A 26,056-nucleotide genomic window follows, 5' to 3' on the forward strand; every position below is an offset into this window, starting at 1 on the left:
TGTTTTTCAGTTTAGTTGAAAAGCTTTCCAGACAGCGCTGCTGAACCTTCCCCAATATCTTTACATATCCAAAGATATCATAAAATTGCTTTTTTAAGATTTCAATTTCGGCAAATTTCCTTGAAAAGTTCCAACCCCCTAACGTCACAAAAAAAAGCATAAAACTGATTTTAATTTTGAAAAAAAAAAATCTATCGGTGGTTCAAAGCCTTTTTTCTATAATGTTTCCAAAAATTGCTTTTCATTCCGAATTTTGACTTAAGTTTTGGAATTTTTCGATGGGGCTCTGAATTCTTTTTTTTCTTCTGCACGAAAAATATGAAAGAAAAAAAAATTATTTTCTTTATTAAAATCTCATTAAAACACTTTTGACTCTTTAATGTATTAACTATTTCCTATCAAAAGGGCGGCAAATTGAGGAACCGCCCCAGGCGGCAGAAAGCATAGCTACGCCACTGCATAGCTTGTGTCAATTTAGGCAAACAAAGAAACAATCTTCACACTTTTGGAAGTTGTTGAGTTGAACATACTGTTACAAATCCTGTAAATAGTAATTGTTGTAGTAACGTAACCTGTAAATAGTTTCTCGTAATGAATATACAACCCCTTTTCATTCGGCTAAAGTATACGACCCCTATTTCCTTTTCTTTTCATTGATAAAATTAGATAATGGTCTACGCATTTCGAGAAGCAGCAAGAATGTTGTGGAAACTTCTTCGATATTTATAAAAGCGTCCTGCGTGATAAAGAGTGAGTTTCGATTGAGATTTCGAACGGAGAGCGTATTTGCTCTGTTCATAGCAAGGCATTTCGCTGTGTTGTTTTCGTATTTGGAAGTAAATACGTGTGTAACCGTTAAGTTTACGGTGTTGAGTGATATTTGCTTAATTGCTGATGATTAATTTAGCAGTTGTTAACGATTTCTCCTGTACATAGTGTAAATAAAGCTCCTGTGTTTTTATCAAGAACTGTGTCTTCATTTCAAGAAAGTGGAAGTCGCACCGAATCTGTTACAATTTGCGCCCAACGTGGGGCTTCTTCTGGACTTTCTTGGAGTAAGTGTGAGTTTGGACATTTTTTTCATAAAGACTGTTTGAATTTATAGACTTTGTTTTTATGGTGATTACTCGCGCAGTGGATGACCAATTAAAACAACTTCTGGCAGCAATTAATGCTGTGAAAAGTGACTTGACCGAAAGTTTGGCGGCTAATCAAGAACAATTAAAAAGTGATCTGACTGCAAGTATGTTGGCAAATCAAGACCAGTTAAAAAGCGATTTAACGGTGCTGAAAAAGGACTTAACGTCTAACCAAGAAGAAATTAAAAACGACCTTATTTCGGTAAAGACTGATGGAAAATAAATTTAATGACATAGAGCATCGAGTTGATGCTATTGAAGAAAAATTTGATACCGTTGAAAGCCGATTCAATGCTGTAGAAAATAAATTTGAAGAAGAAGATAGAAGATTTCATCTACTTAAAGAAGAGATCTTTAAAGCCGTGGAAAGGAGATTGGCGACCGCGGAAAGCAGCTCTGTACAGTTTGGCGCTCCCACATTGGTTGCTCGACCGTCCATTAAACTTGCCACATTTGATGGGAAAACTTCGTGGCAGGTTTACAAAACTCAATTCATGATAGTGGCGGAAGCGAACGGATGGGACTCTGCTACCAAGGCCTGTCATCTTGCAGCATCCCTGAGAGGTGACGCAGCGGACATTCTCCAGACCCTTCCGGACAGCCAGCGCCTGGATTTCGCCGCCCTCACATCTGCGTTGGAGCTTTGCTTTGGTGAGAAGTGCCAGAAAGATTTCAGCCGACTCCAGTTGAAGTCCTGTTTCCAGAAAACTGGGGAAACCCTGCAAGAGCTAGCGGCGGACGTCGAGAGACTGTCTCATCTTGCTTTTTGCGACTATCCTGCGGATGTTCGAGACAACCTGGCACTCAACTACTACATCGACGGGGTTCGAGATCCGGAAATCCAGAAAGCTCTACGGATGGCGGATGTCAAAGACCTGAGTTCTGCTGTTATGTATGCGATGAAGTTGGAGGCCGCCCAAAAAGCAACCCGTGTGGATCGCCATCTAATCCGGACTCAGGAAGCTGATGAGTCTGATTCCAGGTCGTCCCACCTCGCTGAACTTGAGAGACAACTCGGTGACTTGACAAGACATCTGAGCAGCATAACAGCCCAAAAGAAACAAGAGCAGAAGTGCTGGAAATGCAGTAGTGAAGGACACCTGCGAAGGAGTTGTCCGGCTCGCCAAGCTACGCGAGGGAAGGAAATCACCTCCACCAGAGCTCTGCAGATTTCCTCTTCTAGTAGTGGCACTGATGGACTTTTCATTTACGCCCATGTAAATGGAAACCCCTGCAGACTGATTGTCGACACTGGAGCCAATGTGACAATCATTAGGACAGAAGTGGCTCGTGAATTTGGATTGAAACTGCTGTGGACATCGCCACGCGTAAGTCTCCAGACTGTGACAGGTGACAAGATCGAGATTGACGGTAAAGTGGACTTGGAAATAGTGTTTGGGAATGCCACCTACCATCATACGGCATTCGTCGCTAATATCATGGACCCCTTCATTCTTGGATTGGACTTTTTGAAGAAATATGACTTCACTCTCGACTTCAAGACTAATGAGCTGCACTCGATGAGAGAAGACATAGCCGTTTTCCCTGCAGAAAGTGATGTAAAATCCGCTCATCAAATAATAGCCCAAACAGATTTATCGATTCCCTCAAGGTCAGAATCATTAATACCTGGCTCCCTTGAAGAAAGCAATAGTTTTCGATTTGGACTCATTGAATACCCTAACCTAAGCAATAACCTAAAAGGAGTGCTGGTAGCATCTACGCTTGTGGATCTTTCTAAGGATGTAATTCCTGTAAGAGTCGCCAAAGTGAGTGAAAGGCCAAGGAATATTCGGAAAGGTGAAGTGTTAGCAAATTGTACTCCAGTAAACTGCATCATTAGAAGAATCAATTCCCCCGAAACTGTGTCTTCTGAGTCCTTGACATCAAAGTTAATTGGGAGTGCGCCATTATCGAAAGATCAAAGAACTGCTGCGGAACAATTGGTGGACGACTTCAAGCATCTGTTTTCATCTACATCGGAGGATGTGGGCCGGACGAATTTAACGCAGCATAGGATCTACACTGGAGAACACCTCTCTATTAAACAGCATCCAAGACGACTACCGTTCACCAAGAAGGAAGAGGTCGAGACCCTCCTGAAAGAGATGCAGGAGAATGATGTCATCGAACCCTCTTCCAGTTCTTGGGCCTCTCCCATCGTCTTGGTCCAAAAGAAAGATGGCTCCACCAGATTTTGTGTCGATTACCGACGGCTGAATGAAATCACCAAGAAAGACAGTTACCCTCTTCCACGGATAGACGACACCTTGGACACTTTTTCCGGACACAAGTGGTTTTCGACCCTGGACTTGAAGAGCGGCTACTGGCAGGTTGAGATACACCCTGATGACCGAGAGAAGACAGCGTTTACAACTGGACAAGGCTTATGGCAGTTCAAAGTGATGCCCTTCGGCCTCTGCAATGCACCAGCTACGTTCGAGCGTCTTATGGAGACAGTGTTAAGAGGACTTTCCTACGAATCCTGTCTGGTCTACTTAGACGATATCATCATCGTGGGACGCAGTTTCGAAGAACATCTGGCAAATCTTAGGAAGGTGCTGCAGAAGCTTAAGGAAGCCAAACTGAAGTTAAGCCCGTCCAAATGTAATTTGTTCTGCCGGGAAGTGAACTACCTTGGTCACATCATCTCTTCTGAAGGTGTACAAACCGATCCAGAAAAGGTATCTGCAGTCAAGAGTTGGAGTCGTCCCGAAAACATCCATCAGCTGCGAAGTTTCCTTGGGCTCTGCACATACTACAGGAAGTTTGTAAAGGGTTTTTCCAACATTGCACGACCTTTGCATAAGCTGACAGAGAGCAAGCAAAAGTTTGAATGGTCCAAAGAATGCGAAGATGCATTTCTACGACTGAAGGAGGCTTTAACATCAACGCCTATCCTCAGCCTGAAAAATCCTTCATCCTGGACACTGATGCGAGCAACGAGGGCTTCGGAGCTGTTTTATCCCAAGAAATTGACGGAAATGAACATGTCATCGCTTACTGGAGCAAATGCTTATCAAAGTCGGAGCGAAATTACTGCGTCACCAGAAAGGAGTTACTGGCCATAGTGAAAGCTGTAGAACACTTCCATTATTACCTCTACAGCCGAAAATTTCTGCTTCCGACAGATCATGCCTCATTAACTTGGCTTTTGAACTTCAAAAATCCGGAAGGTCAGATAGCCAGATGGATACAGCGGCTCCAGGAATATGACATGGAGGTCAAGCATCGAAAAGGGTTATCTCACGGTAATGCTGACGCTTTATCAAGGAGACCCTGTCCTGAGAACTGCCACTATTGTTCCCGAATCGAGAAACAGTATGGAACGACTAGCCCTACCGCCTATCAGATGACAGTGACTCCAATATCATCAGAACCTGATCCATGGAGTGACGACCAAGTTCAAAAAGATCAACTTGAAGACCCCCGACATAAAACCAATTTTGGAGTTCATGGAAAGGGACAGTCGGCGCCCTAGCTGGCAGGACGTTTCCATCTTCAGCCCTGCAACAAAAAGATACTGGGCTTTATGGAACTCACTCCATTTACTGAACGGCGTACTGTACCGAAAATGGGAATCTGATGACGGCAAAACGTCTAGGTGGCAGTTACTACTTCCCCGATCAAGGATTTCAGATGTTCCGAAAGAAATACATAGTAGTGCGACTGGAGGACATTTTGGTGAGTTGAAAACCCTCAATAAAGTTCGGGAGCGCTTCTTCTGGAGCAAGGCGAAGGATGACGTGGAGAAGTGGTGCCATTCTTGTGACGCCTGTTCTGCTCGTAAAGGACCGAAGAAGAGAAGCAGAGGAAAGCTACATCTGTACAACGTTGGAGCTCCTTTCGAACGAATTGGGATCAACATCCTGGGTCCTCTACCAAGAACTGCTGATGGGAACAAATACATTCTTGTTTCCATCGACTACTTCACCAAATGGCCGGAACCATATCCCATTCCCGATCAAGAGGCTACCACCGTAGCAGAGACTCTAGTCCAACATTAGATCTCGAGATACGGAACACCTTTGCAAATTCATTCCGATCAAGGGAGGAATTTCATCTCTGCTGTGTTTAAGGGCCTATGTCAAATTCTCGGAATTGAGAAAACTAGGACAACACCACTACACCCACAATCGGACGGCGTGGTGGAGAGACTTAACCGCACAATCCTGAATAATCTCTCACTTATGGTCTCCAGAAATCAACAGGATTGGGACAAGAAGCTACCTTTGTTCCTGCTGGCCTACCGCAGTGCTGTCCACGAGAGTACCGGATATGCCCCATCTCAGATGCTCTTCGGACAAGAGCTTCGGCTACCTTGTGATCTCATCTTCGGTTGTCCTCCGGATGCGCTTTCATCACCTGAGGAGTATATCCAGGATCTCCAGGCCCGGTTGGAAGACGTGCATAACTTCGCACGAGAGCGAATCAACATCGCGGCGGAGAAGATGAAGACCCGATAGGACACAAGGTCTACTGGACATGAATTCAACGAAGGCGACAAGGTTTGGTTATGGAATCCCATCCGACGGAAAAGTCTGTCACTCAAATTGCAGTAGCATTGAGATGGACCCTACAAAGTCCTTAACCGACTAAATGACGTCGTAGTGAGGATCCAAAAATCACCTAATGCAAAACCTAGGGTTGTACATTATGATCGGTTAGCCCCATACTATGGCCATAGTTCATGAGTATTATGTAAACAACCATGGTTGATAACATAAAAGTTGTAGATATTTTTTTTGCTTTTAATGTTTAGTAATATTTCTTGTTATTATTGTGTTTCCTATGCATTATTGGTTATTATTTAATGTGTGTATTTGTGAACATGTGATAGAAGTTTGGCACCCTTGCTGGGGATTGTACTGCCCAGGACGTGCAGTCCTTAGGAGGGGGACAATGTTACAAATCCTGTAAATAGTAATTGTTGTAGTAACGTAACCTGTAAATAGTTTCCCGTAATGAATATACAACCCCTTTCCATTCGGCTAAAGTATACGACCCCTATTTCCTTTTCTTTTCAATGATAAAATTTGATAACGGTCTACACATTTCAAGAAGCAGCAAGAATGTTGTGGAAACTTCTTCGATGTTTATAAAAGCATCCTGCTTGATAAAGAGTGAGTTTCGATTGAGATTTCGAACGGAGAGCGTATTTGCTCTGTTTATAGCGAGGCATTTCGCTGTGTTGTTTTCGTATTTGGAAGTAAATATGTGTGTAACCGTTAAGTTTACGGTGTTGAGTGATATTTGCTTAATTGCTGATGATTAATTTAGCAGTTGTTAACGATTTCTCCTGTACATAGTGTAAATAAAGCTCCTGTGTTTTTATCAAGAACTGTGTCTTCATTTCAAGAAAGTGGAAGTCCGAATCCGTTACAATACATTAAAATTCAAAGAAAAATAAGATACAGATATATTTTTGTTTTGTCCAAAAATATTCCTGACCTGAGATACAACCAGTGATGTGCTGGATTGTTAATAAAGTAAATCCGAGAATACGAGTTCGTGTTTAGATCCAAGAATACGGTTTTGGACCTCAACTTTTTTACCCAATTTAATCCCAGTATAAGTGTAAAATTTGTCACCAAAGATAATCCCACAAGGTTAAAAGCATAGTTTATTTTTAAAAAATCCATATAAAGTGAAAACATCATGAAGAATATGATTTATTCGTAAAAGAAGTTATAAGAAGAGTAGGGGAGAGTTGACAGCAAAAAGAGCGGGACAGCGGTGCATTTATACCAAAATAAAAGGTGAAAAATTATTTTTACTTGTCCAGTACCTAGATGTAGCAAATTAGAATCAAATGAGAGTCTAAAGCTGCTACATCTACTGAGAAAACTAGAAATATTTTTTCTCATTTTATTTTAGCATAAATGCAGCACTGATCCATTCCTACTGACGAAATTACACAGTTGGGAACATCTTTTCAAATGGTAAACATAGAATTTAGTCTCTTTTTTTCTTCAAAGAATGCCTAGAAAAGCCAAAATGAGGAATAATACGAAGCCTAAATCAACAAAAACTGACGATTTAATTATTGAAAAGATATCTTTTTTATAAGAAATAAATTGAATTTAGTAGTATTTTATAGTTGCCTATATGTAGAATTTCAAATGTGCAATATAATATAAGACTAATAGATTGGTTTAAGATCTCCAACTGTAAAACAAATACGGATACAGATCTTTATTTTCCCTCGGATATCCACGAGGATACAGAGATCTGGCACCACATCACTAGATAAAGGGTGTCCCAAAATTAATGCAAGATTTGAATTTGCCACCATTTTTTCCATAAATTGTTGGCAGCCATGAAAAAAGAACAATTTGACAGTTGAGAGTTTAGGGTTAGTAAAAATGGGGTGTTAATGTACCATACAGCTAGAGAGAGTGAAACATTTCAATTCCTGCATAAGGCATTTCCTAGTCGCGTACTCTCTCATTTCGGTGAACAGAATTGGCACCCCAGATCGTGTGATTTAACATTTTTAAATTTCTTCTTATGGGGTTATTTGAATTCAAAGGTCTATGTCAACAAGCCCACAACCATCCGTGCATTACCGTGTTGCGATACCCAGCGCCAATAACAGTAACTGCTTGACCAGCCTCAACTTTCATTATTTTTGAAACAATTGTTCAATAATGAAAGCGCGTTATTGTATCGTATAACGCTCCATTTTTGATTACCCTCAAATTGTTCCTTTTTCAGGGTTGCCAACCATTTATTGCAAAAATGGCGGCAAATTCAAATCTTGCGTTAATTTTGGGACACCCTTTACAACCACCACAGATGACCTGGACGTCATTTCTCACTTCTGATTTTCAACAAATTTTTTGAAGTGCTCTATCTCCAGAATGGTGAAAGATATTGTGTCACAGGTTATTTATTTATTAATATCATAATTATTTGAAAGATAATGCAAAAGCATTATGCATTGCTTTCCAAAATGTGAGCCATATTGAAATATATGCTGAATTCTTTTTTTTTTTTTTTTTTTTTTCACAGCTTTTTGAAGAAAAAAAGTTTAAGTCAAATTTAAAATTTCTTTTAGAAATGTATTATTAGTGACATTTCAAGCAAGGGGTCAGTCATTACAATGGGAGATTTTAATTTTCCAGGAATTGATTGGAATAATTTTTACCATAGTAATAGCAGAGAAGAGGAATTTTTGAAAGTAAATGGTGACTGTTTTTTAGATCAAATTGTAACTCAGGGTACTCGACAGGACGTGATTTTGGATCTAGTTTTCTGTGATATGGAAGGTTCTGTTCAGGGGTTATGTGTAGGGGAACACATTGGAGACAGTGACCACAACAGTATTAGGTTTGGGATTAAATTTGATACGCACAAAGTAGAGAATTTTAGGTTTGTGCCCAATTTCAGAAATACTGATTTTGTGGCACTTAGGCAGAGTTTGAAAGCAGTTTTTTCTTCTGGATTGGACAATAGCGATGTGAATCTTCAGTGGGCAGAGTTTAAGGAAAAGCTAGCAAAAACGGTCGGGGATTATGTTTCTTTCAGGAGAAAGGGTGTCAACAGTGGTGGCGCTAGGAAATCCCCGACGGAGGGGCAAGCTTTCTCGACAGGGGGGCATAGCCAAATTTTAGTTTGCAAGATTCCCCCACCCCCTACAATTTAGGCGATAAAGAAACTAATCATTCTTGGCGTCTAACAACACGAATTCCCCATAAAAATTAAAAGCAAACAATAAAAATTTTAATAAAGATAAAATAAAACAATTAGAAAAATAAAATTAAATTTAAAATTAAAAACATGAAACTAGGCTTTTGTGAGCAGGTTCATATCGCAAGATCAATAAACTAGAACACTGTAAGAAGCAGAATTTGACGAAAAATCTGAATATGATGTAAAATCATTAAAAATGTGTGCTCTACATAGTTTATGCAGAGAAAGAAACTTAACAACATTAATGTAGTTGTGAATGTAATGTTGCTCTTACAGAAATAAGGGGGGTCCGGAGGGGGGGGGGTCCTCCCCCGGAAAAATTTCGAAATTGTAGCTCTGAAAACGCAATTTTAGATGATCTTCAGTGATTTCATGCAGACAAGGGTTGGATGCTCACCTCCAAATAATTTTAAGAAATTGAAGTCCAATAAACGAGATTTTAGTCGATCTGTAATGGTATTTTGTAGGGAGTGAAAGTCGAGGTGCACAACCGAAAAAGTTCCAAAATTAAAGAAACAAAATTGTAGGTCATGTTTTGTAACGTTAGGGTGATGGGGTTAATGACCAATTAAGATATTCAGTGTTCCTCCCCCTCCTTCTTCCGTAATCAAACCTTATAAACACACAAATTTACGGGATGGAAACTCTAGGGCTCAAGAGTATAGTGGTGCTCATCCACTAGCTCATCAACATATTTATTGGGGAGCAGAGATATCCACATCTTAAGTAAGCAGAAGAACAGTAACTAATATTAAGTTAAAAAATTCAAAAGAAACTTGAGCCCGATGCCTAGCTTTATATTAAGATAAACCTCGCGAGTCAGAACATGTATAAAATTAAATTTATTTATATTTTCTTTCATTATTTTATTTTTCCGAGATAACTTGGGAAAGCACGAAAAAGGGAATACAATCACAACTACTAAGTTTTGCTATTGCAAAAGCAGAATCAAGAGAAAAAAAATGAATATCTTTTGAAGAGCCTTGCTTGCTAAAACCAATTACAAGTATTTTATTTGATAACAAATAGAAACTGGAAACGGATAAAAATTTTGCGGTAAAAAAATTAGAAAAGATGCAAATTTTTACGGATTTTAATTATTTTCTATGGTAATAAAAGGTCTACATCGATTAGGCCTAGCTGGTGGTGGATGGAACCGGCGGACTGCATTGGATTTTGCAATGAAATAGTATAAAAATAAATCCATGATTTTTCCTTCCTTTCTTTCTTTTGATCATATGAATATTCATGATAGTTTCATAGGGGCCGCCAACATATTTCATTCTTAGATTTTTAAAAATATCATCCTGCAAATCACAGATTATTTGGAAGAAAATGTGTGGGCCGCCGAAGCATGTTTGAAATAGAAAATAAAAGTTAAAATGTAGTGAGCGAGATTCAAATTATACAAATGAATAGTCACACCATAGTTCTAAGCAGGACTGAGGAGTCGGAAGAAAAATGACCGACTCCAACTTCGGGAACTTTAAAGCCTTCGACTCCGATTCCACAAGAACTGGCAGGGTTGCAGATTTTAATTGAAAATGATCGACCCCGACTCTTGAAGTTTTAAACTTTCGACTCCTGACTCCGACTTCTTTACCTCAAAATCAGTCCGACTCCAACTTCTCAGCCTTGGTTCTAAGTTTTGAATGCACAAAACGAAAGTAATGTGTGTGTGTTGTGCAATCAAACAATAATAATAATAATAATAATAATAATTAAAAAAAAAAAAGAAACGAAACTTAATAGTATGGTCAGCACCATGCTAAACTTAATAAACAAACGAAGGTGAAAAATCGCGAATCTCGTTTTTTAAATTCAATGGTTTGCCGCAGTACTGAAAAAAGGCTATTACTACTTCGAACAATAAATTTTACACTTAAAGGTAACTATAAAAATTAATACATTGAAAATAACTAAACGCGTCTAATGGACAAAATTTTGTTTTGGCTCTCCTGAAAAGAGCCAATTTTCAGATTCGTTAGTTCAGCATGGTGCCGACGATATTACGCAATCAACAAATTTATTAAGTATCAAAGTGATTAACATTAATTGCACCAATTTTATCTTGTGTAAGGTTTTTTTTCTTTTTTTTTTTTTTTTAATTTACTATATATCTACCTTATTTTGTTTAAAAAAATTTTTGAAGTACTTTTCATAATTCGAAAATGCATAACCATTAGTTTCAAACTTTTTATTGATCATGTCAGTTGAAATCTGTCATACTTTCAAATTTTAAGTTTGCACTCACTTTCCAGAATAAGACGAAAAAGTGTAAATTCTAAGTCTTACCCCAAAATTTCCAAACATGGAGCTTTTTTGCAGATCTACGGAGTTGGAGGGAAAATGGTCGACTCCAACTTCAAAAATTTTAGAGCATTCAACTCCGACTCCTTTACCCTAACGTCAGTTTGATTCCAACTCTCACTCCGACCCAGCAATCACTGGCAGTGTTACGGGCATTGAGGGAAAATGACTCCAACTCTTGTCATTATTAACCAACAAATTCCGATTCAGACTCCTTCTCTCCAAAATCAGTCCGACTCCGACTTCGCAGCACTGCTTTTTTTACACTATTTTAGCACTTGAAAAAAAGCGTATTAAAAAAAAATAGAACATAACTTGCAAAAAAAAAAAAAAACAAAAAAACTTAAACAAGACCGAGTCTGGTACTAGTTTGTAAGTTGGTTTGTTTGATTTCGAAGGAGCAATGTTGACTTTTGAATTAGACCTGGTCCAGTCAAATAATTACAGCTGTATGGACTAAGCGCAGCTTATTGCAGGCTTTACTTTAAGTTAGAAACATGAGTTTCGACTACATGATAACATCTGAAAAAATGAAATTTGGAAGCAAAATGTATATTTTCAATTGCCTTTATCACATGATTTATTTATTTATTTAATTTGGCCTTTTCCAAAAGGTTCGCCCCTCCCCCTCCTCCAGACATTTTTCTCAAAAAGAACCCAAACCCGATGCAATACCACCAACCCGACGCTTAATAATCCAATGATAGTTTAGTTGTGTCAAACCCGATGTTTAGTAAATCATTCTCATTTCTTCTTCATTCCCAGCAAAACTATTATGCCCCCTAGTATGCAGCCCCCTAGTATGATCCCCTTGTCCCTCAGTATGCAGCCTACAAACAAGATCAATATAAGTTTTTGAGAAACATGTATTTAAAATGTTAAACATGTATTTGCTTTTATTACATTAGTCATAAGAATTTTTTTCTTGCGTTTAGCATTTGCCGACAAGACATCATTACACTAAAAAATTAAATCTACTTTAGTGCACTTTCTTGTATGAGGTAAAAGGATCGTTTACTCATCGATATGTTTTGTTGTTGAATAATTCAACAATAATCAGATAAATTGTAAATAACTATAGTAATAACTTACTTGTAACTACAGAGTGAAAATGAAAGATAATATTGTAGTTATTTACCCAGAGAAGTATTTTAAAACGCATCAATAGTGTGTCTGCACACTTGACATGCTGAAGGGCTGTTAGCAAATGTAATAGAAAAGGAAAAATCTCCGAAGCATGTTTTTTCTCCGACCCCCCCCCCCCCCCCCGTCTCGTCCTGGCTGTTGTCATTCGGTACGTATTTGTCTCGTAACCCGATAACCAGAACCAGATGACGACGCCTTAGGTCTGACCGGAAATCACCACTACATTCGGCAGGGACGTGGATAGTCAAGGGGAGATTGTACTCTTTTATTAGTCATCGATACCCTGAGGTGTCGAAACCAGCTCATCGATAAATAGAAATTTCAAGGATGAAAAACACACCATTTCCCCCCGTAGCAATAGCTATCCCTTATTTTATCACCATCTGGGCGACAAGGGGACTTACCGACTCGGGATAAATTGCGGGTGTCAAGGTGGGTGGCCCCGAAGGGAATTGATTTTTTTTCCTTTTTTTTAATATTTAAGATACTTCTACTTTTTTCTACTAATGTTTTTCGAGTTCATATCCGAGAAAAAAATTTTTCATTTACGATAAACGCCAAAGCAAACAGATTCCCCGACGAAATACAAAATTTTCCCCCGACGGGGGGGGGGGGGGGGGGGGGGGGGGGGGGGGGGGGGGGGGCAAGACGTTTCCGACGCCCCTCCCTTGGAGCCACGTCTGGGTGTCAACACTAAAATTTGGCCAATGTGGTTCTCCAGGGAAACTAAAGACGCTCTAAATTACAAGCAAGCTGCTTTTCATAGGTTTAGAGAAACTGGTCACAGTGCAGATAGGCTCCAATATTGTAAGGCAAGGCGTAAATTTAAGTATTTGGTACGGATTCAGAAAAGAGAGTTGGAGCAAAGACTGGCAGATAACATAAACAGGAATCCCAAGAGGTTTTTTGCATACGCTAATTCGGGGAAAGTTCGAAATAGTCATATTGGGTCACTGGTTGATGAGCACGGAATTTTAATTCAGGACGATAGTGATATTGCTAATGTTCTTAATAACTTTTTTTCCAGTGTTTTTAACGATAATTGTATCTCAACAGTTGACACCAACAAGACACAAGCTGTAGTACAGCTTGAGGACTTTGTATTTTCCAGGGATGACGTTTTACTTCATTTGAAAAAAATTAAAGAAACTAAGGCTCCGGGACCTGATAATATTTATCCAAAAATTTTAGTTGAATGTGCGGAGGAATTAGCAGATGTAATCGTAAATATTTTCAATGCTTCTTATAACTCGGGGACAGTGCCAGAGAACTGGAAGCTGGCTAACATTACACCGCTCTTCAAGAAAGGGTCTAAAGGGAGTGCGGGAAATTATAGACCTGTGAGTCTAACTTCGGTGGTTTGCAAAATTTTTGAAACATTGATAAAAATTAAGATAGTAAATTTTCTAGAGACTAATAATCTATTGACTAGTCTTCAGTACGGTTTCAGGAAAGGCAAATCTTGTGCAACTAATTTATTACATTTCTATGGCAAAGTTACCATGGCTTTGGACAATAAGAAGCCTGTAGATATTGTTTATATTGATTTTCAAAAAGCTTTCGATAAGGTACCGCATGTTGCTCTACTTAGCAAATTAGCTGATATAGGAATAGGAGGGAAAACTTTCATTTGGGTAAAAAACTGGCTGACTGGAAGGAGAAAAAAAGGGTAGTTGTAAGGGGAAATTATTCTAATTGGAGTGAGGTTTTAAGCGGGGTTCCTCAAGGATCAGTGTTAGGGCCTGTTTTGTTCATTGTTTTTATGAACGATATTCACAAAAATATTACTGGGAACATGAATTGTTTTGCTGATGATGTCAAAGTTATGGGGACTGTAGATAATGAAGAACAAGTAAAACAGCTGCAAGAGGATCTAGATCATATTACGGAGTGAGCTGATAAATGGGGTATGGCTGTTAATGTTGGGAAATGTCAAGTGCTACATTTAGGGCATGGAAATAAGTGTACAAGTTATTATTTGCAAGGTTCAGTCATTAGTCAGGCAGACAAAGTTACTGATCTGGGGGTCTTAATAAGTCAGGATTTAAAGTTTAGCCAACAGTGCAGCATTGCTAGTAACAAGACCAATAAGATGCTTGGGTTTATCAATAGATCTATTTCAAACAAATCTAATGAGCAAGGGAGTAGATAGTTTTAAGAGGGCCATTGATCTTCACTGGGGATTGTAAATTGACTAGGACCAGTCTAGCTGGGCCCAGAGCCTGTTGCTGGTCGTCACTTTTGTATTTGTATTTGTAAATTAATTTGCATTACTTTCCAATAAATACCTGAACATGAAGTGACTTCATGCATTCCCAAAATATAAAAGCTAAAATCATTTTTCTTGTAAAAATTTACTCACTTGTGTTCTCTTTATTCGAAGCTCAGCAGAAGTACAATTTACTTGCTCTTGCTGTTCAATGTTTTGTCCCATTACTGTAGAAGATAATGAAAACCAATAATTCCAGAAAGATGATGCACATATTTATATTTTTTATGTTATGAAACTGGGCTCAATCCATCTAAACAAGCAGTAATTTCTGTAAAGTTTAGTTATGTTAGAAAAAGTAGGCATCAGCTAAGCAGTATCCTTCTGAAACAGCTGCCACTCTTTCCACTCAATAAAAGAGAAAACCACTCAAGATTCATTCAAGGTTGAGCAAAATAGAAATTTATGTCAGTATTTGAGAAATTTTTTTTTTCACGATTACAATACAGTCGTACTTGCTTATAATGAGCCCTGATTTAACGAGAACCAGGCCTTAACAAGGAAGTCAGAAAGATTTGGTTGGTATAATGTCAAACCTATGGAAGCATAACTTGCTTTTAACAAGTAAAACACGGTTAAAACAACATTTTTATGGTTTGTAAAATTTCTATTGACTTCCAGCTGAGCTTATCCTGTCTTGAAAAAAATCTTTTAGCATTGTGAGGTCAAACGAAAGTTAGTAATGGGTTATGAACCACAAGAAGAAGTAATAACAGCCTTTTTTTTATTTTATGGAATAGAGAAGCATTTGAAAATTTCAATTTTGTGATGCCAATGTTATCACTTCCGAGGCTATTGTTGTTAGAACTCTAGCTAATGAATTTTAAAAAAGTAATGAAAGCAACGACAAGGGTGAAGAATTTAAAGCTAAATAGCCCTCAACATACTCAATGGTTTCTGCTTGCAGAAAAACTTTTAACCTTTTTTTCGAATTCAGAAGTGCTACTGACAATGTTTTTTGGGCATGATTTGTCCTCAGATTCTCATAACACAAGAAGGAGATAATGAACAGATAAAAGCCAATCAACTAACTTCTTTAATACTGAAGAGAAGTTGAAAAATAAAAACAAGAGAGCTGTATGTATGCATTTTATGATTTTTGGCTCCAACTCTTTTTTTAGTACTTGGTTATAACAAGCAAATATTGCGGTCTAAAAATAAAAACAAGAGAGCTGTATGTATGCATTTTATGATTTTTTGCTCCAACTCTTTTTTTAGTACTTGGTTATAACAAGCAAATATTGCAGTCTAAAAATAAAAACAAGAGAGCTGTATGTATGCATTTTATGATTTTTTGCTCCAACTCTTTATTAGTACTTGGTTATAGCAAGCAAATATTGCGGTCCTTTTATGCTCATTATAAGCTAGTTCAACTGTACTTTTTTTACTAAATAAAAGGAATTAAATATTTTAATGCTTTTAAAAAAGTTAATTACAGACTAAAAAAAGTTTGGATGCAACATACTTTTCAAAGACAAATACAGTAGAGCTCCAACCATCCAAATCAATTAAAAGCATACCCCATTCAGATAAACTAAAATTGGGATAGTTGAATTTTCTCTTAAAAGGGTCTTTTTATTTAATAACTACAGGTATGCTTGAAATGGGGGGAACATATTTTCAAAGAAATTTTTTAAATTAATTAACATTTTAAACGTGATTACAAGTGCTGTGCACCAGAAGTCGATAATAGAATTATCCCATGAGACAGTGACTCATCTCAATAATATTTGCGCAGTGCCTACATTAGCTTTGGGGACTGAAAAACAATAGCATGGACAATCAAAAACATTATTTTGTAAATCACAGTATGTTTACATTAAAATAATAATGAACTTTTAAAAGTGATTTGAATAATCAGCAATTCAGATAGTCAGAGTTTGCATGATTGGAGTTCTACTGAATACAAAAACTGATGAAAATAAATAAATGTTAATATTTTTTCAGCCATAGTACAAAACTTACATTTCAGTTTCTGCCGCACTTTATTAGACAATCTCTTGATTTCAACCATTAAATTTTCTAACTCTTCTTTGACTTCTAAAATGAAATTTAGTTATTACAAAGTTATAATGACAATAATTAAGCAAATTATTGGACACTGCATGTAAAATTAGACGGTCATACTATGAAAGATTAGAAAAAGTATTTTTGTATCACTGTATACATATCACAAAAACAAATTTGTACTGTGTGTTCATACATACGGGGTGTCTCATTAAGAAAGATACAAAGTTTAGAGAAAGTAGAACACATAAAAACAAGGATCGATGATTGCATTGGAACTTGAGATCCAAAAGGTCTATAGGATAATGGTAGCAGAGATACAAGAGATGAATTTAAAAATATAAATAAGATATATTTCATAAAAATAGTACAAGAAACAGTTTAGAATTTCATAAATATTTTATTGAAGATGAATTTGGGAGCAAGCATAACCTAACAACATCTAAAGCATCTTGAGTAGTTCTGGCAATTTTTTGAAAAAGCTGCACATCACGTTCTTTTACAATTATACACAAATAACTCTTGATACAATAGTTAAATACTTAAGGCTAAATTATGTTACAATCTCAAACCTGTCTATCTCAAAAACCTCTGTATGTATAAATTTTTGTTTTCCTCTACATTTATAGCATTAACTCAATATTTTCCCCCCATTATTATCTGCAATGAAATTTTTCGAAAACCTCTATATCTCGAATTCAACTGCACAGCCTTTTATGAATTCTATCCTCAGCGATCTCTACCAACTGGGGGACTTGGAAACAGAGAAGGCATTTTTCCTAATTTTAATAGTCATATGATCCTCCAAGTATTGTTAGACTTGTAGTTCTGCGAAAACTATTTGTACAAGGATCTTGTTTTAAAACAATTTCATCCACTTAGAAACTAAGGGGAAGGGGGAATTGTTGAACTGGGAAAAATGCTTCCTGAGGTTTACTTTGAACTCCATTGATATCAATTATTTTTTGCATTCTCTAAGTTTATGTCCTTCAAATGTTTAAATTACTTCGATTAAGGAAAAATAAAAGTCTCAACATTTTTGAATAAAAATCATTAAAAGATAATTTTTATCATTAAAAGTATGCATAAACTTGCTATCGACACAATCATTAAAATTAGTAAAAGGTGCACTTAAAGCATATCACCCTGAAAAAAGTAGAATAATATCAATGCAAGATAATATGCTAACTTCTTTGACATTGTAAAAATGAAGGCTTTCGTAACCGGTGTCAATGATGTGAGATTTCAGGCTGTTGTGCCATGGTCTGAGTGTTGTTACCCCAGATGTTTCAACCCCATCTGTGGAGGTCATCTTCAGTGTTTACATGGTCGAAGCTACCAGGAAAGTGACTTCCTAGCAACTGATGCACATTTCGAAATGTTGTTGATATTTATATGGGAAGAGCTAGCCCCCCTTTATTTTGGGCCAGGATTGGCTGATGACTTTTCGTCCTTGTTTCTGGTTGGCTGAAACTTGAGCTCTCTTCATTCTGGTTGGGGATTGGCTGCCGAACGTCCGTTGCTGATTCTGGTTGGCTAAAAGTATCTCTCGGGATAATCCGTCTAAATGCAGCATGCAAGAGTTTGTTGTTCTTAATTCCTTCTTCCTTTTTGTTGAAATTGTTGGGATACTTGAAAATTTCAATCACTTTTCTGTTAAATCTGGCGTAATAGTGGGAAGTCCTTGAAAGTATTTTGATTTCTTTGAATTTAATGTCATGGGTGATGGGATCCATGTTGTTATCCCGTTAACTAAAATAACCAGTAACTATAAATGAACAATTAAAATAATAGTGCCAAAATATGTTTTTTTTTTTTTTTGTGAAATTTGAATAGAAAATGTAATTTTAAAATACAATTTAGGAACATCCATGATTCTCTTTTATTAAGAACTAGCAAAAATACCCGGCGTTGCCTGGGTCAGCAATAATTATGAGAAACAATCGTTACTTGCATTTGTTTTCTGTTTTAAGTGAAAGAACTTAAAACACACCTTTTTGACGTGATTTAAAATCTAGCTTCTTCCTTACTCATAAAACTAAAGTAGCAGTAAGTAAAAAGAGCAAAATAGTATTCATTTAGAAACGAAAACACGAAATGTAAGCGTATACAAATTTAAAGAATTTCCGAAATATGAAATTAAACTTGACATGTTTAAAAAGATTTATCTGTTAGTACTTTTTTTTTTAATCCAAAACCTTCTCTGTATGGCTATTGATGTACGAACTGTTTTAAAAAATGTAGCCGCCCGTGTTCCCCTTACACTTTTAGTTATTTTGGGAAATTTCAATTTTTGTGGGCACTTGGTGCGGTTTAAAATCTTACCAAATTTGCGGGAATTATTTTGGGACACTTTCGAAAATACTCCTTCTCCTTACTAATTTTTATTATAGAAATATTGTTGCCAGATGCTGAGATACTTTTGGTCAAAATAAAATGGCGCTAAACGGTTTCATCCGAAATGTTTCCAAAATAAGTAGTAAAATTTGGCGATTGTTTGAAATCGTGCAAAAAGAAAAATTAATGGAAGAAACATTATTACGTAGTCTTTGGGCTCAAAAACAGCGACAGTGGAAAAAACTGCCAAATGCACCAGCTACTGAAATCTTTTTGAAAAAATTCTGGCGATATTTCTGCTGGTTGGTTGGATATAGTGAGCAAGTGTCCAATCAGCAGAAATAATAATAATAAACCATTAATTACATAAGTTCCGTTTAAAAGTAAAATGATCAGCCAAATCCATTTATTTTTAGCCAATCTTGTGGAAAAACGTTACTTTAAGATTTGACTTGAGAAAAGCCTCAAAAAGTCAGAAGAAACGCAAAATTATTCAACAATACAACAATTCTTGGGAGTTGAGATGACACACTAAATAATGACTTGGGTTGATGAAAGCCTTCGAAAATGGAACAAAAAAAGTCCATAACTCGTTTTTCATACAATTTAGAACTTTCTAACAGATGTCATCTTCAGCAGAAAAATAAGCGCTTTCGATGGACACATAATTTTAATATGTGCACGTATTTTTTAACCGTCATATTGGGGCATTTATGCGAAAATTTGGACAAATTAGAATAAAAAAGGAACTATCAATCGGATTTTTATCGAACTGGTCTACAAACCTCCCCAGTACCAAAAAGAACAAACGGTGAAAGTTTCAGCCAAATCTGCCGGGTAGTTTCTGAGATCTTAGGGAACAAATTTACCAAAGTCCATTTTTATATATATAGATATCTAAGTAAGGGCCGCAGAAATGTACGCTTCAAACATTTTTATCAACGAAAAAAGAAGTATTCAGTACAATGCACTCTTTCACTAGGCCGCAGAGTGGGTATGTCTGTCTAGTCGAAAACTATGGGCTCGGCTCAAATTAAAGTATTGTGCATAGAGTAAAATTAGCATAATGGGAGGGAGGACCGGCGACAAAACTAACACGGTGCACGCCTTGTCTCTCGGAGGCCCTGGTTATACAAAACCATGCTTCATGGTTCTTCAGTTTAAAAAAAAAATACATAAATAAATAGAACAGCTTCATTAGGATATCCCATAGAATAGAGGTAGCCGAAACATTTCTTTTTTTTTTTTTTGATGAAAAATGTTGTCCTGAAAATCATTACTAAGTGGAGAAAAATGTATGGGTCGCCGAAATAAGTTTGAAATAGAGAGAGAGAGAGAGAGAAACAGTCCAATGCAAAGAGAGATTCAAAGTATTGTTGTGAATATTTACAACAAAAGTTCTAAATGTTTGAATGTAAAAATCGTAAGTAAATCAAAGCTTGATCAAGAGATGCAGGTGGCATATTTAAAATAAAATGAAGTGGAATAGAGACCTAAGGTATTTCAGAAAATTACCACATCTGTTCAAAATGTTAAAAGTCCTTTTCCTAAGGCCACAAACGCTTGTATTGCAAGAAAACAAAAATATTAAGCGAGAAATTGAAAACTTTATTATGAAAAATCCTACCAGATAATTGTGTTTGGCAAAGGAAAATTGGAAGAAAATATTAACACAATATGTTTACCAATAATTAAAATTTACAATGAAGATAGGAGAGATGTAGCCAAACTGAAAAGAAGAGCGGGGAACTCTAAACCCTTCTTTTTACGTCCCCAAAGCTGGCCTGTGAGTGACTTTTTAAAACTTAGGTTTTGTAAAACTCCCGGGAAAACGTTCTCAAACTCCATCCCTTACTCTAACGTCATTAAAGATGGTCTACACCTGAGAACTTAGGACTGCAATTTCGAAAAACTGTGAGAGTGCTCCAAACGTAACCTCCGAGAAACGCATTCTAAATTAATCATTCATCATCATTCAAGGTCAAATAAATTTCGTCGTTTCTACTTTAATTTAAAAAAAAAACAAACTCGCTGACGTTTCCCGAAACTGTCGTTCTCCAAATATTACGAAGATCTTCCAAAATTTCATTGTAAAAGGCTTCAATTCATAAAATGTTTCGGGGAGATATCCAAAACCTTCTACCCCTCTAACATTACTTAAAATCGTCTATGTTTGCGTTAACTGAATTTCAATTTTAAAAATTTGCCAGGGGAGGACTCCCAATCTCACTACCAAAACTCTTCTAAAACTGCAGTTTCAACAGATCGAAATTTTTTCGAGAGAATGCGCCCCCCCCCCCCTTTCCTTTCTCTCTCGCCAACATCATCGAAAAATGTCCTAAAATCTCGCTTTTAGTGCTTCAGTTATGAAACATTTCTGGTCGTGAGCACCTTCAAAACTCCCCCCCTTCCCCTTTTCATCGGAGGTTGGATTAAATTACGTTTTCGGAGCTTTAATTTCAAGAAACTGCCGGTGCACTAAATTTTCAACAAAAAAGTCTACAATTGCGTTTTTAAGGCTTCAAAATTTCAAAATATTTGGGGGGGGTGAGGGCGCATCTCTTTTTCTTAATATCACCATAGATCATCTAAAACTGCATTTTTCGAACTACAATTTTCAAATTTTTCCCGGGGGAGAACCCTCGAACCCCCCCCCCCTACACATGTCACAATAAGAAATAATTCACAATTGGGAATGCGTGCTTTGGCATTTTGAAAAATTGTAGAACGATGACCCCCGAGTCTCTTTCTCCCTTAACATCACCACAGATCGTGTAAAACTGTGTTTTTCAGATAACAATCTTGAAAATATTCGGGGGAAGATGCCCCAGATCCCCTCTTCTGAACATAATTAAATATAACGTACGATTATGTTGTAAACTTAAATTTGGAAAAAATATCGGGAGATGCTATGCTGGACCTCATCTCCCTTTCCTCCCAAACTTAAAATCAATTTCGAAATAATGCAGGAAGGTAGCCCTCCCATAGCCCCTAATTCTGACTGAATATTATCCTTACGATTTAACTAATATTGCTAGTACTAAGGTCTAGTAATATGACTATCCCTGCTAAACCAGAAGCCAAATCTTCTCTCTCTCTGCACATTAAAATATGCGTTTGAAACAATTAAGGGCGTGCCAAAGCGTACCCCCACCCAGAAGTTGTTTGACCTAGCGACGACCCTGGTACTCTTTCCAAAATTTAATGACCGTGTCTCTTTTTCAATGAAGGGAACACATCACAGATGGCATGGAGTTGGTGTCCGTTTCAAAGCTGGAACAGACGGTTTGACTTCTTTTCAGTTTTTTATGCATTTTCTGGAAGTAGCACAATTCTGCATGAATATGTGTGGCAGTGATGAGAGTCATCTAAAACTGCGTTTGTAGTACTGCAATTTTGAAAAATTTATAGGAGAAAGCACCTGATTCCCCCTTCTTTCCTTCACATGATCGAAGACAAGCCTAGAATTGCATTTTTGGAGTATCAATTTCAAAAAACTGCCTGGTTAAAGGCACCGAAATTCACCTTCCACTAACAGTATAAAGATCTATCAAAACTGCGTTTTAAAGCTAAAATTTGAAAAATTTAAGTGGAGCCCTAACGTCTTTCCACCCCCCTCTTGTCAACATTATTAAAAAATCGTCTTACATTTGATTTTCAGGGCTTCAATTTCGAGAAAATTTCAGGAGAGCTGCCGAAAACTCTTTTTCTTAAAGTCACAAAGGTCGGCTACAGTTGCGTTTTTAGAGCTTCAATTTCAGAAAACTGCTTTTCCCCCATCCAAAGATAGCGTTTAAAAGACTTCAATTCCGAAGTTAAGAATTTAACTTCTTTTTAATTCTTTTAAGAAAATTTTCCTGGTGCGAGCCCTAGGGTCTCTTCTTTCTCTAACATTACCGCAGATAGTCTAAGACTGCGTTTTTAGAACTACAGTTTTGAAAATAAAGGAGAGCCCTCCTTAACACAATGTTAGAGTATCTACAATTGCGCTTTTAAAGTTTCAATATTGAAAAATTACCGGGAAGGGGCCACCAAAACTTTTATCCCCCTAACATCAGAGATTGTATAAAACTGGTTTTAAAACTACAATTTCGAAAATTTTCCAGGGAAGAAACCCCCGGACCCCCTATCTAAATGACGATAAATTTCCTTTTCAAGATTCATATTGCATACATCTAGTAATGACTCCTTCTAAGCCAGAAAGTTGAATCCACTTTCCCTGTAATTATTCATACGTTCGAAGGAAAAAAAAAGGTGTAGCAAAATACAGGGGGACTCAAAACTTGTTTACTCAAGGTCCACGCTGTAAAATTTGGGAAGACAAGGCGGATCAACAATCCAACAATATTTCAGTTCAAATGGTATTTGTTAGCGCTCCCCCCCCCCTCCCCCTTCCCGTGAATTTGACTAGAAATTTAGCACTCTAAAAACTATTATGTTTAACCCGATTCGAAAGCGAGAAAATTTTGGGGGGGGGGGGGAATTTGCGCCATTGAGCTTGGGGGGGGGGATGGGCACCCCTGAATAGTAGAGTAATTTCTTCTTTCCCTGTCATATTCCATTTTATTCTTAGAAAGTTGGGGAGGGGGGAGGTATGGCAATGATAGTTATTGTGCCGTTTTTTTTTTAAGGAATCACATTGCTTATTGTTCCCATTTGACTGTTTTGAATTCCTATGATTTTATTTTTCCCCCGCCTCCCTCTGCAGCACCACCGTCGACCGGCCTCACGATGCTGCTCCTCTAGCGAAAACAGTCTCCAGGTTGCATCCATATCCTACACACACATGCATAAATACACACCTACACACACACATACACACACACTCCTACATACATACAAACACTCACCTACACACACACTCCTACATACACACACACGCATACCTATACACACCTACACACTCACACACACCTTACACATACACACATTCAATCCTGCACACAGATACAAACACACACGCCTACATACACACACTCGTGATTGCAAAAAACATTATTTAAATTCCAGATGTCAAAATTCAAATTAATTTATAATTTTTTTTTTTTTGCATATTTCATTTCTCTAAAATAAATTTCACACATCGAAAAGACAAGGAGTATTTTCACGCCTAGAAAAAAAACCAAGCAATATCTCTGCCCTTGAACACAATGAAACAATGCCCCTTATGTTGAATTCTGTGCCAATATTTCCATTTATGGATTTATATGCAAATGTTCATATACCTATATCTAATTACACATTCAGATGAAAAAAATTGTTAAACATCTTAAATTTACAGCAATGAGTGATTACTTTCATCAGTGGATGGGGCCGAGAGTATAGCACTGTGTTTTTTCCTGACTTCTTCCAGTGTAGCAATAATTTTATCCAAACTTTGAGATATTTCTTCCACCTACAAAAATTCACATTCATAAATTATCTAATTTTCTATATCATGGTGTCTTTTAAATGAAATTTTGCAAACAAATTAAAAAAAAATTTTCATGTAAATTTCAAATTTTAAGTGATATTTGTTTTCTGCAGAAATTCTTTGCAAGTTTAAAAATTTGAAGTTTTTAAGAGAACTGGAACGACCAGGGATTTTTCATCATTTTAGATATAATTTCTTATCACCATGATTTTTTTTCTTATTCAAATGAGCATTGTTATATAAAAATAAATAATAAGAATGCTTTTTTAATTAAAATCAACTTAAAGAATGAATGACAAGAGCGCTTTCCACAAATAAGAATAGACAAATAGCACATTTCATTTCCGGTGTGTTATCAGGGTTCATACTCTATTTGGATGAAAAAATTCCATGATTTTTCCAGGACTTTTTCATGACTTCATGAAAATTTTCATTACCTTGTTACATGAAAAGAATAATATCATTTAATATCGAAAAAACTACAGTGAATGATGCTTAAATGTCGACTTTTTTTTTATAAACAGGCAGAATGATAATGAGTGGGGAAAAGGTTGAATGAATCATTACTAAGTTTCCATAAATTTGCTTCAAAAGTTGCTTTTAGTGTCAACTTGACAATTTTTTGGTTCTTTAAATAAAGCCATATTCTTTAGTAAATTCATGTTTCTAAACCAGATATTTATTTAAAAATATAAAAATAAAAACATTTCATAATAAATAAATCTTTTGATTTAAATGTACTTGTTTACTTATTTGTACATTTTCAAATGCACATTAATAGGTTCAGAAATTCCATAACATGTTTGAATAATGACACTGAACGTACCAGTGGGTCGCATGAATTAGTTTTGCGGGCCGTATATTGGGCACTACTGTTTTTGAGCATTAGAATTCCCTATTTCTGTATTCTATCGCATGACTAAAGATTGTCCAAAACCTTCAACAAATTCAGATAAATCTGATAAATTTTAAAATAAAGATTTAGGAGTGATGGAAACGAACGTGGATGCAATGTTTTTTGAAATCGTTCAATTTTCCAGTTTAAATAGCTTTCATGGTGCACACAATACTAAATTACTCAAGATTTCTAATGTTCTTTTTAGCTACTGTTACTTTTTAGAAGAACATTTTTCCATGACTGAAAATAAATTTCCATGACTTAGACTGAAAATTTCAATTTTTCATGATTTTCCAAGTCTGAAATTTGCTTATTTTTTTTCCATGACCCGTACGAACCCTGGTTAATGAACATTCTTTAAAAAATGATTTGGGATTCATTATTTTGGATTGTTAAGAGATTTGCTTTTATTCCTAGCATGTCATTAGACTGGTAAATAAAGTTTTTATGGTTAAAAAAGCTTTGTCCGCATTTATTAATTCAGCTGCTGCAAATATTTTAATTTTTCCAAACATAATATCACTAAGCAATCTAAATAGGAGAGAGACTGTCTATTAAAACAAAAGAGTGAATACAATACAGATAAAATACAATGTTATACACATTAGGGTGGTACAAAAAAACTTTTTTTGTTTTGTGCTATAGTTCGGGTCACTCCATTATTATTATTTTTTTTTTTTTTTTCCAAGACTTGCTAATAACATTGCTAAGCAAGGTTTCTGTTCCTCAAAAACTAAGTGGTGACTTTTATATCTTAGGGGGCGTTGAAAAAGAATATGACAATAAAAATATTCCATCACCCACAGATTTTTGAAAAATCCAAAATCTTTAAAATCTCTATT

General features: G+C 36.6%; 1 protein-coding gene across 1 annotated transcript in view; it reads right to left on the reverse strand.

The window, feature by feature from the left end:
* The window catches only part of LOC129221594 (syntaxin-like), a 51,230-nt gene that overhangs the window by 19,371 nt on the left and 5,803 nt on the right, over positions 1–26,056 (reverse strand). The window contains exons 3-5 of the mRNA XM_054856108.1: positions 24,199–24,298; positions 16,525–16,599; positions 14,653–14,726 (exon numbers count right to left, since the gene is read on the reverse strand). Of these exons, the coding sequence (XP_054712083.1) occupies positions 14,653–14,726; positions 16,525–16,599; positions 24,199–24,298 (249 nt within the window). The remainder of the gene's footprint in view (positions 1–14,652; positions 14,727–16,524; positions 16,600–24,198; positions 24,299–26,056) is intronic.

This window comes from Uloborus diversus, chromosome 4, assembly GCF_026930045.1.
Source record: "Uloborus diversus isolate 005 chromosome 4, Udiv.v.3.1, whole genome shotgun sequence".
NCBI classification, from domain to species: domain Eukaryota; kingdom Metazoa; phylum Arthropoda; class Arachnida; order Araneae; family Uloboridae; genus Uloborus; species Uloborus diversus.